The sequence below is a fragment of the Odontesthes bonariensis genome, chromosome 21, assembly GCF_027942865.1.
Source record: "Odontesthes bonariensis isolate fOdoBon6 chromosome 21, fOdoBon6.hap1, whole genome shotgun sequence".
Taxonomy (NCBI): Eukaryota; Metazoa; Chordata; class Actinopteri; order Atheriniformes; family Atherinopsidae; genus Odontesthes; species Odontesthes bonariensis.
In genome coordinates, this window is record NC_134526.1 from 16,938,475 (window position 1) to 16,955,049 (window position 16,575).

Sequence of the window (16,575 nt, forward strand, 5' to 3'; positions counted from 1 at the left end):
TTTTGTAATACTGGGTGAAATGGTCCGTCTGTCCTGAGAGAAATCTATACAAGATGTATTTAGAAAAAGGGACGAAAATAATCAGACCTCTGTGGCAGCTGCAGGACTGAGAAAAAGCTGACCAATCCGAGATCAGCGTCCCGCTGATCTCGGATTGGAGCGCCTACAAAAACCAATCAGATGCCTCTGCTTTCTGCCTACGCCCCCCTCTGTCGGCTCCCTGCTCCGTGTGCGCATGCGGTTCTACCGGCTTTGGATGAAGCACTGACGGAATGGGGAGGGGGGGGTGGAGCTTAGAGGAGGGGACACTTTCGAATCTTGCTAGCTCTCTTGCTAGCTCTCTAGGATTACCTACCATAGCTTTAAGGTAAGATCTTTGAAGTCTGTATCTTTAGCTGAAGATGGCAGCTTGATCTTTCTTTTGTTCTTGATGAGTTGACAATAACTGGCAAATGAAATGCTATTTCTCGCAGCAAAGTCATATTACAATGTGACTTTTGAGATGGAGATATCTGGTCAAAAAACTATATATTTTTTTATGGGTTTTCTTCAGGCTATTTCAGCCGTGTTGCAAACGAAACATCAGAGAACTTATACCAGATACAAATGCAGCCTGAAGGTTTTATAGCTGCATTTTGGGGAAATGTAGAAAATATGACAAGAATTTGACCGATTTCAGGGACCAAAAGCGAGGAGCCTTCAAGCTCAGCTTCTTCACTTTTAACTTCACAAGTCTGTTTTTATCCCCTCTGAGAATTGAATGAATCTTTTAACTCTAGCCCTGCTTACAAAATTTTGGGTATGACATGATCAAATAAAGTAAGCATAGAAATCCCACAGTCAGATTCTGGAGTATATATTAGTTTTATTAATAAAAAGTAGATTTTGTAATCTGATCCACTGATCAACTTCTGTATGCACACAAGACACAGTGTGTATGCATATAAGGCATTTCCAGTATGGAAAATAAGTCCAATACAGAAAAGATGAGTTATCAACAACATATTTTGTTCCTTGATTACTTAAAGGAAAACTATTGATCAAATAATTACTAACATGTAATAATTTGTTCATGTTATAGAACGTAAGAATGACGTAATTAATTAATTAGGAAAAAAATCTCTATTGCCTAAATTGCGAGTTGGTTAAATAATAAAAATGCTAATTTGTCGTTAAAACCTCATTGACTACTTATTTCAGTTTGTGTGGGCGGTACTTTGGCTGCATTCTTGCGGGTGACGGTGCTACAACGGGTGAGGATATCCTGGGTTCGTGGTCTGGGTGGCACCATGGGTGCCGTGGGTCCCTTGTAGAGGTTGGGATCAGAGACACTGGGGAGTAATTTCCCCTCCGTGATGCTTGTTGGGCTGAGGTAGTTGGCTGCGGTGGGAGGAGGCGTGCGGCTGCGGCTCAGCTGTTCATCATTGGCACTGGAGCTCAGGTTGAGGGATGATTCATCAGAGGAAGAGCTGAACTCATCACTGAAGCTGTCGCTGCCGAAGCTTTCCTCAGTCACTGTTGTCAGTGTACTGCCACTCTGTTCCCTATCTTCATTCATCTTCACCATGATAGCAGGGAGAGGAGCTTGCTTTGCAGGGGCAGTTGGGGTGGCATCGTTTGTAGCAGAGGCAAGGCTCCTTCGTGAAGGTTGTACCTGAGGAGCTTCGAACAAGTCAGTCAGAGAGTGGGACCTCTGGGTCCTCTCTGCCTGGGTGGGGTTGGGTGAAGAAGACCTGACGGGTGGAAGTTGCAGCAGATTTCCTTGGGAGCGGCTGTGCTGGGACTGCTGTTGCAAGCTCGCAGGAGACAGGAAGGGGGAGAAGTTCTGCAAATGTTGACTCTGGAATGACATGTGAACATGAGGATGGTTGTAGGGCTGCAGGCACATGGCAGGGACGTAACCCGTTTTTCCTTTGTATCTGTCAAAAGACAAGCATACGGACATGAAAATTGGCAATGATTTAAAACTTGAGATATCAAGAAGCAATTTCTTTATGTATATCCACATACATGCTTTAATACAATTTAAAGGCCATTTGACAGTATTCAGTCCATGTCACGCAAATAAGGTTCATCAGGCTTAACCATTTTGTTGGGGAAATTACAATGATCTTTGTTCAAACTGCATCTTTTACCTGAGTGCCAAGCAACGGAAACATGAATTTAGTCTTTCTCAGGGGGAATGTTAAAGCACAGAATAATTAGGTAACTAAACGGCAAAAGAAAAAAAAAAAAGAAGAATCTCAGCTTTCTCTGAACCCAGTATTACCTAACGCTTTGTTTTACAAAGTCTTGTAAAACTTTAAAACTTAGAACTGTCCCCTGAAACCTCTATCAGCCTGAACAAACCAAAAACTTGAAAACAAAAACCCTTTGAGACTAAAAGCCTTCTGTTTTAATTATAAATTATTGATTTACCTTCATGTTAATATATATATATATATATATATATATATATATATATATAAATATATATATATATATATATATATAAATATATATATAAATATATATATATATATATAAATATATATATATATATATATATAAATATATATATATATATATATATATAAATATATATATATATATATATAAATAAATATATATATATATATATATATATATATATATATATATATATATATATATATTTATTGGTGGTAAATCTCACATTTGTGCTTTGAGGCCTTTGCTGATTAGGTAAGCGCTGAAATATATGGATCTTTGATCATCGTTTCATATAAAACTCTTCAAGAGATGTCAGGTCATTTGGGATCCAGCGCAGGCCATCTGTGTGCTCTATCAAGAGTCCCACTCACTTCATGTTTTGGTAAAACATGAAAAAAATGACTACTCAGGCATTTCTTGATCCAGTCTCAAACTTTTCAGTCTTACTCAGTGATTTTCACGCTACAAAAACCTTTCCTTAAGAAATGCCTCTGAGCACTTCTGCACACTCGGGTATGTTGCCGCACTGCAGGAGTTTAGCTTCCTGGAAGCATTGCATTAAGTATTTCTTCTAATGGTGAGGTTGGAAAAATTAGATAAAAGCATGTGTACGTGTACTTAACAAAGAAGCATTTTAGGTTTTTTAAAAAACAACATAATAGCTGCTGCTGTGACAGAAATCAAGCTAATGGCCTCCACATGGCACAAAGGTTCTGGCACTTATTCAACAGGAAGCACAGCTTCATGACATTGGAAAATGCTGCCAAAGGGAATGCAAGACAATAGGTTTATCTTGCTAAAACCATTTTACAATAAAGAATCCTAGTGTAAACATTTAAGCCCTGGTCAGATCTTTACCTGATGAGCCACCAGCCGTTGTCAGAGTTCTGCATGACCTCCACCACTGTACCCATGTTCACGGTTATCTCATCATCTTTGGTGGATTTGTAGGACTTGACTGCAGTGTACAACATTCCTGTGGGTGGCATATTAACTTTTATAATCATGTCGTGCCTTCACCTGACATTCACCAAGGTAAAAAAAGTGTAGAAGCAAAATTTTAAGCCTGTACAAGTGTTTCTGGGAAATTGTAGCCATATGAATACCTCTTCCTGCAGTCCAGTCTAGCTCATCCTCATCCTCATCCTCATCCTCATCTACCTTCTCCAAGTAGGGTGCAGGGAACCAGGCCATCTGCTTGCTCTCATTTTCTACAAGCCACCATCCTGAACCAACACAGTCAGGCATTAAACTGAGTCCTTTTGGGTCTGTTAACAATGCTGTGCACGTGTTCACTCACCTGCTTTGTCTTTGATGAGCACATCCACTATTTCATCAACGGCCACTTTGAAGGGCTTGTTCTTGGTGTCTTTCGTCTCATATGGGGCCACGCATCTGTACGTCTCCGTGACAAATGGCTGGGTGACGTTACCAGCCTCGACACGTCCTCCGTTGCTCGTAATCTCATCCTCCGAGAGCATGATTGTAATGCTGAGGTAAATCAGTAAAAAAAAACATGTCAAAAGCCAGACTGTTGAATTATCTTCCGTCTGCTCAGTTTGTTGAGGTCTTAGGCTGCTCATTTAGAGGCTGGCGGCGTTCCCACCTGTCTGGAAAAACAAGTTTAACACTGTCCTTGCAAGCTTCCCTGATCAGATCTGAAGACAGATTGAAATTAATCTTTGAATCTTTGAGCCTCTTTAAATTAGGCTCTTAACCGAGCTTGGATAGATTTTATGGATGTAATGTAGAAGCTTATAATCAAGCCTCAAAGCCTAATGCAGCGAGGGATCCTGAATTATATGCAGTCAGGTGAAAGAGAAAGTACACCGTCTTTCAATTCTATTATTTTGACATTATATTTGTCACAAAATCTGGTTCTTAACAGGCCTAAAAATAAGGTATGTTCTGGATTGCATTGCAGTGCCTGACCTGTTAAAACTAACCCACAGCTGCATGTCAGACTCTTGCATGTTAAAGGTTGATGACAGCACAATTAGAAAAAGACTGATCACATATGGCTTGTTTGAAAGAGTTGCAGGAGAAAGATTCTTCTCGCACAGCATAGATTCATAAAGTTACACCTGAACAAACTACAAGACTTCTGGAACAATGTCCTTTGGTGAAGATATTTGGCCATAATGCACAGCACCTCATTTGGTGAAAACCAAATACAGCATATCATGGCAAACACCTCATAGTAACTGCCAAGCATGGCAGTGGAGGGGTAGTGATTTGGGCTTGTTTTTGCAGACACAGGACCTGACCACCTTAGAGTCATTGAGCCAATCATGAACTCCTCTGTTTACCAAAGTATTCTCGAGTCAAATGTGAGGCCCTGTTGACTGAAACCAGGCCAATCAACAGGAAATATGTCCCAACAGACAGCAGCAAATCCACAACAGAGTTGCTGAAAAAGAAATGAACTCAGGTGTTGTAATGGTCCGGTCCAAGTCCAGACCTTAGCCAGGTTAAGTTGCCATGGTAGGACTTTAACACCCCCCCCCCCCACCCCCCCCCACCCCCCACCCCAATAATTAGACAGACTAATAACATCATACAGAAAATGTCAAAGGTGGTTCAAGCAACTGAAACATGGGGTGTACTTATTTTTTCACACAACGCTTCTACACTTTGGCTCATTTTGTTGTCAGATACAGTGTATTATGTCATGTGTTGTTGTTCATCTGAGGTTGTATTTAACTACTTTTAAGACCTACCAACTGGTCTATTGACACTATTTATTTACATATGTCCTGACACACAAAAGCTTAGCCTAGAAAAAGGGTGTACTTGCCTTCACATGACTATAAATGCAATTTTGTGTCAACAGTGAGCTCTGATAAGTAAATATGGATGTAACAGTAAGTGCAGTGTTTGTATCTCTTTTTTTATGCAAGTTTAACAGACTTTAACACATGATCTAGCAGATTTTAAGTGTGGATGGTCAGAATGACCTTTAGAGAGCTCCTGCACCTGCAGAGGCTGTGTGATTTATTGGGAAGAAATGTTCATCTTACCTGTTTTTGACAAACTGTGGGTCAAGGTCTTGGTTTTTAGGTTGGAAGAACATAATGAGGTCTGAAGACTGTGGGACGCGTGGATCGCAGCTCAGAAGTTCACTACAATATTTCTGCAAACCTTTGAGGTGCACCAGTGACTTGGTAGGTCCCTTCCCACGGCCCTTCTGCTTCATCTTATTGCCTAAAAGCCCACAGAACGTGTTGAACTGAATGCAGTCGGTGTGCAACTGGACATTGGATTTCATATTTAGTAACTCACAATTACCTCGAAATTTAGGAAGGATTCTGTCCGATTTTTTCACTTTACTCGTAGATGGGAATGCTTTCTTCAGTTGATTCTGTGGTGAATACATTTTTTTTACTAAACAAAGGTCATTTGCATCCAAAACAAGGCATGAATGCCACTGTTTTATACTCACGTGCATTTTCTTGAACTCATCAAAGCTTCTGTAAACCACAATGTCATTCTGGTCCGACCAAAGCACAGAGGTCATGTACATCTGGAAGAAGGGAACACAGAGGTCAAAACCTGGTTCACTTACAGTAGTTCAGAAAGGGGTAAAATCTCCATCCGTCCTTACTTTGCTCTTCTCCTTGTGCAGCACTCCAAGTAGACGGACACCGATGGGAAAACGCTCCGGCTCCATGACGCCAGGCAAAGGGGTGTTCAGTCCAGACGTGAGCTGCAACTCGAGCTTCTCAGTTTCGCTCTGATTTTGGGACTGAAGCAGCGAAGGTTTTGCTGGTGAATTTATATTTCCTCCACTGAAGAAAAGGCGTGGCTTTGGACTCACGTAGTCACTTTAGAGATGGAAAATCTGTGACTGTTCACAAAGAGGAAATTCCTGCATTGCTCCAAAGCATGCAGGTATGGAACTGTAACACGATACGATCAAATGACACAAAAAGGCGAAGCCATTAGGACTGAAAAACTGGATTGTACTTTTCAGGATCTGAGAGAATATTTTTTTGGCTTTGCTCACAAAAACTCCAGTTGCCAACATCAGAGATAAATGTCTTTTTTTTTCTTGACAGGAGGCTTGTGTTGCAACAGAGCTGAAATGGAGCTGAAGTATTGCAGGTGCTCCTATTATTGAAAGCTGTCAACAGGTTGGTAGTGAGACTGGAGAGAGTCACCTCTTCCAAAGCTCAAGCATTCTTGATAGATGGAGGGAACATACCTGGATTTTTTTTCCATTCTGTTTTGAAATCTAAATAAGACAACAAAAAGATTAAATAACACAGACAAAATACAAATGACTAACTAGTGATACTCAAGTTGAGAAACTGTGACAGGACCACTTCATTTTCTCTCTGTTACAGGAAGAAAGATTCCAGTGAATGTTTCTCAAGCAATCCGGTTTTTTTGAACACATCCATTTCTATAACAAACAGGTGGATGAAGACTAATTTGACACTGTCTTGAAAGAATATTTTTGAATTAGCAGCCTCTGAAGCAGCTCCGAGTACAGACACAATAAAACACGTATTTCTAATTAAATTGATCATTTTACAAAGAGCTTGGCTGGAGGTTTTTCTTCCAGTCAGCTTTTTCAACTTAAATCAACGTGTTTGTTTTTCAGGGTTGCTTCATTTTTATTTATTTTTCTAATTGACTCAAGTGCTACGGTACATTTTCTGTTTTACAAAAATGATAATCCTGGGTATGCAATATGCTATTCGTTTCTTTTCTACTCATCAGAGCCAAAGTGCAGTAATCAACAGGATTCATAAGAGGGATTAATAGGAAAATCCTTTGGCCTTGGACTCACATAAACAGCCACCATTGTTAAAGCCAGACAAGGAAGTTGTCCCACAAAGTATTTCAACAACTCTTTTTTTTCCCGTAAAGATAACTTTTTCTTCTCTATTCAGTCAGGTATCCTAGCTGGAGCACGTAAGCCAAACATGACCACACTTATTGACCATTTGCTTGTGTTTGTGTCGTTTCGAGGCTGTAATCAGCCTGTTAGTAACCACTCACCTAAAAAAAGAAAGAATATTTGTTCCCCAAATATTTAAAAGAAAAGGCCACATTTACCAGATTCAAACTTTATATAAATGTAAAACATTTTATATAACTTCCTAGTTTTCAGAGCTTAAAACACAAATAAATAACTTCGGCTGATAAATTGGAATCGTTAAAACCTACAAATGACATTAAATTCAAGCTGATCAAATGGAAAGAAGGGCGGAGGAGAATTGCAGTTATTTCAAACATGGTGCTACCATTTAGTTAGGCTATGAATGTATTCAGGGCTTGTCTGTATGCTTGTTTATTTTGTACAGCTAAACTGCAGTGTTGCCAAAAACCTTTCGACTTAAACCTGGCATATGATCATAGGTGAAAAGGAGTTTGCTTTTGATGGGCAGCCACTGACATCTAGTGCTGGCTGCTGTATTGTTTGTCAGCTGAACTACAGAGTGTTCTGACCACAGTGCCGATGAGAATGAATGGCATTGTTGAATGTCAAGTAAAAATAAAGTCAGACATCTTCATAGTTAAAAATGAACTAGATCTATTGCAGCACACCTCTGAAGTTACTGAGCAACAGCCAACATGCAGCTTTAATTAAGTGTGATAAAAGAAAAATGCAAATTGTACTACAATTATTAACACCGCTATGATTGAAATTCCTGCTTTATGTGCTCAGAACGTAAACTTACCGTCACAACATTGTAGAAATGCCTTCAAGCCATGGCGCTCAATGGGAAAGCAAAGACTTTTCAAGAGCTTCAGACAACTGAAACTGTAAATATGGACTATTTTAAACTGGTCAAGCTACAGCAAATGGAAGAGAGGCAGTGACGATGCAAGAAGCATGTCGACCACAAACATGTCGTGAATATTCCCAAAAGGTGCCAAGAACTGGGTTGTAGTTTTTTTTTTTTTCCCATTTCACTTTAGGAAAGACTTTAATACAGTTGTTTAATAACTTTGGACATTCATTAAAATATTCCCTTGCTTTAAGAGTTGTACGATGTTTTATAATTAGTTTATTCGCATTTTTTCCAAACTTCTGAATTCTGCAGTTAAGATCCAGAGGTTCCTAACGGAAAGTGATGAACTTAAAGAGTAGGACATGTACAACAAAATGACTTCCCGAGAACACACACGTATGAAATAATTATCTTTATTTTTCCTCACATAATTTCTTGATAGAATTATAATAAATCTTTTTCAAATTAGAGCGACTCAGTCAAGCCTTTAAATCATACAATCCTCAATGAACATTTGCTTCTCGGATTGCACAATTCCCTCCTTTGTTACGAGATTAATTAAAAAAAAAAAAAAAAAAAGGAAAACAATTATTCTTAGGATTGCGACGTCCACTTGCTCGGATTAAAAAAAACGACAGCGCCAACACGTCTCCCCACATCAACCCATTAAACCCAGTCAGTAAGCGACAGAGAGCAGCAGCAGCAGCAGCAGCAGGAGAACATGCACTTTTCCTAAGGACAAAGTTTACATCCAACACGCTCAGCAACACTTGAGGAATCCTAACATGTTGGCGAAAAACATTTTCTCTCAAACATAGAAATATTTTCTTTTGATTTATATAAAATAAAAGACCAGCCGAACCCATTCATCTTAAAAAAGAAAAAACACAACAAAAAACCGCCCAAAACTTAACAAACATTTAAAAATTGTAAGGCAACAGGCTCTTTTCCTATAGCATCAAAGGAGGTTCAACTCTTTCTCAATCCCTTTCATGTAAACGCTGCTTTTTTTGTTCTTTTTTTTTTTTTTTACAACATAGTCTACGCTGAGCAAAGCGCACACTGTAGGTTTTGCGTGTTTTGTCAAAAGAAAATATTCATTTTCGCTTTTGTTGCGTTACATCTCAAGTTGCCTTTTCCAACTCCTCGAGCCACACCCAGAAAACTCGTTGTTCTTCAGGTCTACATTTTCGGAAATAAGTTATCTTACAATTTATTAAAGACCCTACATTTCAAAATCAATTAGGAGTCAGAATTCTACTAAAATAAACATTTTGGAGGCTTAACAAATTCTTCCTGGTAGTTATCTTTGGCTTGCATAGAAAAAGAAAAAAAAAAAAAAAAACATTGCTGAGGCCATGCCCAACACTGAGGATCTCTGAGGATGCTGCAGCTTGGAGAAGACCGGCTGTTTGATACAGATCAACCTGTTTTCAGAGCCAAGTCCAGCTGGAGGCCTTTTCAGTTACCAATTGCACATTGGTTTAAAAACAACAAACAAGCATGCCATCCCTGATCAACAGATTGCACACGTCCTGTAGATTTAGCATGAAAAGTTGACTCCTGCCTATGCTCTATTCTTGCAATCTTTAGGCAATAAACCCAGAAGTAATCACAATGAGGAATCAAACCGATATTGCAAAGATTTCTTTTTTTTTTTCCTTTCTAGATTAAACGTAGGAGAAATATCTTCATCTTTACTAAACTAAATTCGTTTCACAACAATACTCTCACCTTTGTGACCCCTTAACTGAAAGGCAATGTTAAGCCTCCCCCGAAAATAAAACCTGAATTTATTTTGATGTCCAAATGCACGTGGGACAGATTACGCGAGTGCAAAGAGGTGAATTGAAATAAAAACGAGCCGAAAAAAGGACAAATTAAAATTTCAAACGTCAGCTCTGCAGCAGAACCGTCCACGTCTCCCTGATCTTTGTCTTCCTCACTCTTCATCTGTGCCTTCTTTCCTGCAGCTTGGCACAAGAGTGTCACCTCCAATGTTGTGGCATTAAAGGGCTCTCCATTGTTCCTGTCCCAGTTAAGAGCAGGACAGCGTGAAACCGTCCTTTACTTCAAACAGAAGTCCTTTGTGTCACCGAAATTCATAGATAGGCATACTGTGCTCTTGAATATGGTTCAGGCTTAGAGACTGGTACCTGCGTAAGTACATAAAAGAGAATGCAACATGCACGATGAATGCGTCTTAAAAAAATCCATTAACTTTGTCAGTGAAATGTGATCTTGATGCCTGTAATTACCACTCTGAGCTCCTGTGGTAATAGTACCCCTCAATAGTGGCTGTAGACTTCTGGAAGCAGATGTAGTAGAAGCCTGCGAAGGATGCACCGCTGATGTCTTTGATAGTGTGGTCTGGAACTAAAAACTGCTCCTGAGAATCCAGAGAAGAAGTGAAGTTAAAGCTTGACCATTCAAGAACAGAGAAAGTAAAATGGCCAGTTTGATAATACACAGACCTTCCACCTCATGAAGATATAATCACTGTTTTCCAGCGCCTTGTAGTCAAAATCGTCCGAGTTAAAGTTTTTGGCATATTTGTAAAAAGCCTGAAATTTCCCCTGGTGAAAGAACACAAAGGAGTTAGGAACGCTATGTTTGATTTAATTGAGCCAATCATCTGCCATATAAATGATTTTATTTCATCGTTCCAGGCTGAAATATTTGTTTTGCAATGCCATTTTCTCTTAACAAAATCACTAGAGTTTGTCCTGGCATTCTCTTGCTACCAAACGTCTTTAGGATAAAAAAAAATAAATAAATAAACAAAACGTACCATTTACACACTTTAATTTGTCGTGCAAAGTGTCTGTAAAGCAGTTAGATAATAGATCCTTTGATGAGCTCCTTATCATAAAAAGTCTTCTGGCAACAAAACTAAGTAACTGATGTAAAATTGGGAGGACATACCCAGTGCTTTCTGTCCACGTCCTCATCCGCGTCCCACTTTCTAGTTAAAAAAGGCCTCCTGCGGCTGATAATTTCACCAACAAAGAACGTTGTAAGAGTTGGATACTCCTACCGCACAGAAAAAAAAAATGATGAAGGAAAGATGGAGCGAAGGTCTGCTTCCATACCAAATCAGTACAGCATAAATCCTCAAGTGTGCAGCACGATGAGTGCTCTGACTCCCAGGTGTCCTGTGACTTGTACATTGTTTAGACGGGAAGATGAAGAAACCCTTATGAAAAACATTAAAGTCATAACTATCTTTGGACATCGGGATTTGCCTGTACAATAATGAACTGCACGGCATCCCTTGTGCTGCACATCAAACAGTTAGCACTTAGATCTACTCACCCCTTACAACATTTCCCAACAACATGATGCACTTACATAAACACAAATATATAGACAATACAGTAAAAGAGAGACTACCTGTTTTTGACATTATATGACTCACTACTCACAGACATACACAGAACCTGACTGCTCATATTTCATTCTGCTTCTCCACAGCCAACATTTACTTTTGGACCTGCTGACCTTTTTCCTTCCACATGTTGCATAACGTAATGGGTATACAGTTGACACACTTAAGCCAAACTGCGAGAGGCTGCTAATGCTGGCCTTAAATTGATCCAAAACTGGAATTTTCTTGATTCTACTGGCATCAAGCAAGTGGAAACAAGTTTGTGGTTAGTCTTTACAGCATAAACGCCAGCCTTACTACAGCTGACCTAGTTGCAAGGCTCACCTCAGTCAGGCCTTTGATCTTCAGGTATCCACACAAATATGAGTCCTCCACAGTCACATGCTGTCCAAGACAAACAGATTATGGTACACTTATCTATGCATCTCAGGCCTGAAATCACAAATGCATAAGATATAAACCTCTGAGCGGACTAGCAGTCAAGCATTATATTTCATGTTGGCAAGTCTGCTGACATTCCCCATAAAAATCAACACTTGTGGCTATTATAGTTTTAATGTCGTTTAGGTCGCTTGTTGCACAAAGTCAAAACATGTTAGGAGACAATTTGAGTTGCAAACAACTGATGACCAATGAGTTAATATCGGATATTAAGTCCAAATACAAAAAGGTGACGTTGTTGTATTGTAGCACAACCAAAAACAGCTGAAGTACCTAACATTTAGCAAGTTAGCAACCAGGGCTACTGATGAGCTAACTTTGCATATAATTTCAATATCAATAATAATAAACAACATAATAACACTCGTGTCTGTCAAAGACAAATTACCTGCAAAACAACCTCGACGTCGTAGGAGTTGCCTTTGCTCCTCTGGTATCCCCGAAACTGTGAGCCACTGTACAGTAGTGAAGTGGCCACCCCCGGCTGGTAGGTGTTGATCGGCGCCGGGGGAACAAGACAGGCCGTGGATGGGCAGGCCGTGCCGGTTGTACAGCGGCACTCTGCTCGGACAGGCATGATGAGCGCGAAAGAATCACCGTCAGCAACCGTCATGAACTTTGAGACTGAACACACCACAGCAGGGCTCAGAAAGGGTACTGTCAAAGGAGCTTAAACCGGCAGAAAAAAAGTCCCCGAGGCCCAAAAGTTTGCTCAAATGTATAACCGGTCCATGGGTTCTCTCTCTCTTTCGGATTTTATATTGGCGGTTGGCAAACAACTTTTAGTAGCATTACCGCCACCTACTGATATGGAGTGTGGATCACATGACATTTATCTATTTCCATATATATATATATATATATATATATATATATATATATATATATACCTATACATACCTATACGTCAACACTCATCTATACGCCCATATATCTATTTATGCCTACACTTTTACATACTCCCTACTCATATACCCTCATTTATATACTTTATCTGTACTATATTCTATTATATAACCTACACCGTTTTAAATAATAAAAAATTTCCTGATAACATCTGTTTCCTGATTCTTTTTGCAATAAATCTACCATATCTAATTTCATTTTCATCCTACTAAGCTTTCTAATTAAATTATTTCTCTGAACCTGATACTTCCTACAATATACCATAACATGTTCTATTGTCTCATCTTCCCCACACTCACATTTCCCTGATTGATGTTTTCCTATCATATATAAGTTTTTATTTAATCCATTATGTCCAATTCTAAGTCTTGTTATAATGATCTCCTCTCTCCTACTTCTTTCTGTTCTTCTCATTTTCCCTATTTTCCTTTGTATTTTAAACAACCAACGTCCTTTTCTTTCTTCCTCCCATACCTTTTGCCATCTCTCTTCCATTTTTTGTTTTATAATACCCTTTACCTCTTTTACACTCATTCTTACATTAATATCAATCATTACTCTTTTTACACTCTGTTTTGCCATTCTATCTGCCATTTCATTTCCCTCAACTCCATAATGCGCTGGTACCCATATAAAATGAACTATAATCCCCATCATACTAATTCTATATAGTGTTTGTTCTATTTCTATTAATATATCTGGTCTACTTTCTGACTTACTATTTTGAATACTAACTAATGAAGAACTTGAATCTGAACATATAATTGACTTTAATGGTTTAACCTCTTCTATCCATTGAACTGCTAAAAGTACCGCAATCATTTCTCCAGTATATACTGATACTCCATCACTTACCCTTTTCCCCACTTTAATTTTAAATTGCGGTACAATCATACCTATCCCTATCCTATCATCTAAAGTTTTTGATGCATCAGTATATATATGTACATAATTATAATATTGATTTATATGCTCCTGTACAATATATTTATTCAAACTAAAATTATTTCTATTCTTCTTTTCTAATAATGATAAATCTACTTTTGCTTCAGGTATTATCCATGGTGGAACTGTATGTAATGGAATCGTTTGACTTATATCTATTTTATCTAAATATTTTTCCCTACTTTTATCATTTACTATTGTTCCATAACTTTTAATTTTTCCTTTTTCCCACCCTGTTTCTAACACTTTTACTGTTGGATTATCTTTTTTCTGACCTTGTAATTTTGACCAGTAGTTTAAGGCTAATTGTTCCCTTCTCATTTTTAGAGGCATTTCACCCATTTCCACCTGTATTGCTGCTATAGGAGATGTTTTAAAGGCCCCTGTACATATTCTTAAAGCCTGATATTGTATAGTATTTAACTTTTTTAGATTTGTATCTGCAGCTGAATTATACACTATACTCCCATAATCCAATACTGACCTAATTAAACCTGTATAAATAGCTTTCAATGACCTTCTATCAGCCCCCCACTCAGTACCAACTAAACATCTCATTATATTCAAAACCTTCCTACATTTTTCTATTATTTTCTTAATGTGTACACCCCAAGTCAATCTTTCATCCAACCATAACCCAAGAAATTTAAATTGCTTAACTCTTTCCAATTCCTGACCATATATTTTCAACTTAATTTCTCCATCCACTCTTTTCCTTGTAAAAAACATTATTTTAGTTTTTTCCACAGAAAACCTAAATCCCCATTTATATGACCACTTTTCAACCATTGAAATTGCTTCCTGTAGCTTCTTTACAATAAATTTTAAATTCCTTCCTCTTTTCCACATTGCTCCATCATCAGCAAACAGTGAACAACCCATTCCTCCTTCTGATTCCTTAAACATATCATTTACTATGACAGAAAATAATACTGGACTTATTATGCTTCCTTGTGGTGTCCCATTTTCTATAATAAAATTTTCAGAATATTCCTTCCCTATTCTCACTTGTATTTTTCTTCCTTCTAAAAATGTTTTAATCCATTTAAACATGCAACCACTTATACCCATTCTTCTTATTTTAACTAATAACCCTTCCCTCCACATCATATCATACGCTCTTTCAATATCAAAAAATACTGCTACTACACTCTCTTTATTTACTTGAGCCTTCCTAATTTCATGCTCTAGACATATTACTGGATCCATTGTACTCCTCCCTTTTCTAAATCCACTTTGAACCTTTGATAGAAGTCCTTTACTTTCTATATAATATAACAATCTTTCATTTATCATTCTCTCCATTATTTTACATATATTGGATGTTAAAGCTATTGGTCTATAATTTTCTGGTTTGGAGTCATCTTTCCCTGGCTTTCTAATTGGTATAACCACAGCTTCTTTCCAACTTTTTGGTATTTCTCCCTCCTCCCAAATTCGATTATACAATTCCAATAAAATGTTTTTAGAAAATTCACTTAAATTACTGATCATTACATAACAAATCTGATCTTTCCCTGGTGCTGTTAATTTATATTTTTTAAGTGCCCTATTTAATTCCATTATTGTAAATGACATATTCAATACATCATCCGATTCTACCATTTTTTCCAAAAGCTCCTTATTTTCCAGAATTGTTTTTTCTCGCCCTTTTTTCCCTTCTAAACTGATATTTTCAGAACTATGAATTTTAACCAACACTTTTGCTAACATCTCTGCCTTATCTTTATCTGTCACTGCTGCTATTTCTCCATTATTTAATACTGGATATGCAGTCACTCTTTTAATTCCTTTCATTCTTTTAATCATTGTCCATACCTTAGATATTTCTGTCTCCCTCCCTATTGAGTTACAAAAACTCCTCCAATAATCTCTTTTTATATTTTTAATAGTTCTTCTTACCATCGCCTGTAATTTTTTGTATTCATTCAAGTTCTGAAAGTTATGATTTTTTTTTAATACTTTAAACGCTTTATTTCGTTTCTTAATAGCTGCAGTACATTCTATTGTCCACCATGGTACCAACTTCCTTTCCTTTTTCCCGCCTTTTATCCTTATAGTTTGATGAGCCGCTTCTACTATAGCTTTACATATATTAAGATTCAAATCCTCAATACTACTATTTACATCCACTTTTCGTATTTTTAATTCACTATTATTCCTAAAAAGTTTCCAATTTGCAGATCTAAAACACCATTTTTCCATCTCATTCATACAATATTTCTCTATATGCATTTGAATTTCTATCATAATAGGGTAATGATCACTTCCTATAGTCGTTTCTTTAAGTACTTTCCATAAACTTTTACATGCTAAAGAATTTGACACTATCGTTAAATCAATGGCTGACTCTGTATTCTCTCTAAAATTAACTCTTGTTCCACTCCCATCATTTAATATTACCAAATTTTTAACATCCATTATTTCTTCAATTACTTCCCCATTCTGATCATTATGACTGCCCCATAATGAGTTATGCCCATTAAAGTCCCCACACCAAATCACTTTACCCTCTAAATACTTCCCAAATTCCTCCATTAACTCTAGAGATAGTTTTTTACATGGATTATAAAAATTTATTATTTTAATGTTCCCTTTTGTTGTCCAAATTTCAATAATAATGTATTCTAATTCTTTTCCTTTAGCTATTACTCTAAATTGAACTCCCTTTTTTATAAATATTATACATCCTCCTCCAGA

General features: G+C 37.7%; 3 protein-coding genes across 5 annotated transcripts in view; all 3 read right to left on the reverse strand.

The window, feature by feature from the left end:
• Positions 1-16,575, reverse strand: part of rps2 (ribosomal protein S2) — a 371,318-nt gene that overhangs the window by 19,957 nt on the left and 334,786 nt on the right. The gene's annotated exons all lie outside the window — the stretch shown is intronic.
• On the reverse strand, positions 846-6,218 carry noxo1a (NADPH oxidase organizer 1a). 2 transcript variants are annotated; one of them, XM_075453747.1, is made up of 8 exons: positions 6,056-6,216; positions 5,894-5,974; positions 5,740-5,812; positions 5,472-5,655; positions 3,752-3,942; positions 3,558-3,677; positions 3,310-3,427; positions 846-1,919 (listed from the first exon to the last, which is right to left on the reverse strand). In XM_075453747.1, the coding sequence occupies exons 1-8, from the start codon at positions 6,119-6,121 to the stop codon at positions 1,181-1,183; spliced, it is 1,572 nt and encodes a 523-aa protein (XP_075309862.1). In that variant the 5' UTR covers positions 6,122-6,216; the 3' UTR covers positions 846-1,180. The 2 variants fall into 2 exon arrangements, with proteins under 2 accessions (XP_075309862.1, XP_075309861.1); XM_075453746.1 differs by having other exon boundaries at positions 5,472-5,812; positions 6,056-6,218.
• On the reverse strand, positions 8,593-12,813 carry gid4 (GID complex subunit 4 homolog). The gene is made up of 6 exons (XM_075453748.1): positions 12,413-12,813; positions 11,908-11,967; positions 11,121-11,228; positions 10,670-10,771; positions 10,454-10,584; positions 8,593-10,351 (listed from the first exon to the last, which is right to left on the reverse strand). The coding sequence occupies exons 1-6, from the start codon at positions 12,635-12,637 to the stop codon at positions 10,288-10,290; spliced, it is 690 nt and encodes a 229-aa protein (XP_075309863.1). The 5' UTR covers positions 12,638-12,813; the 3' UTR covers positions 8,593-10,287.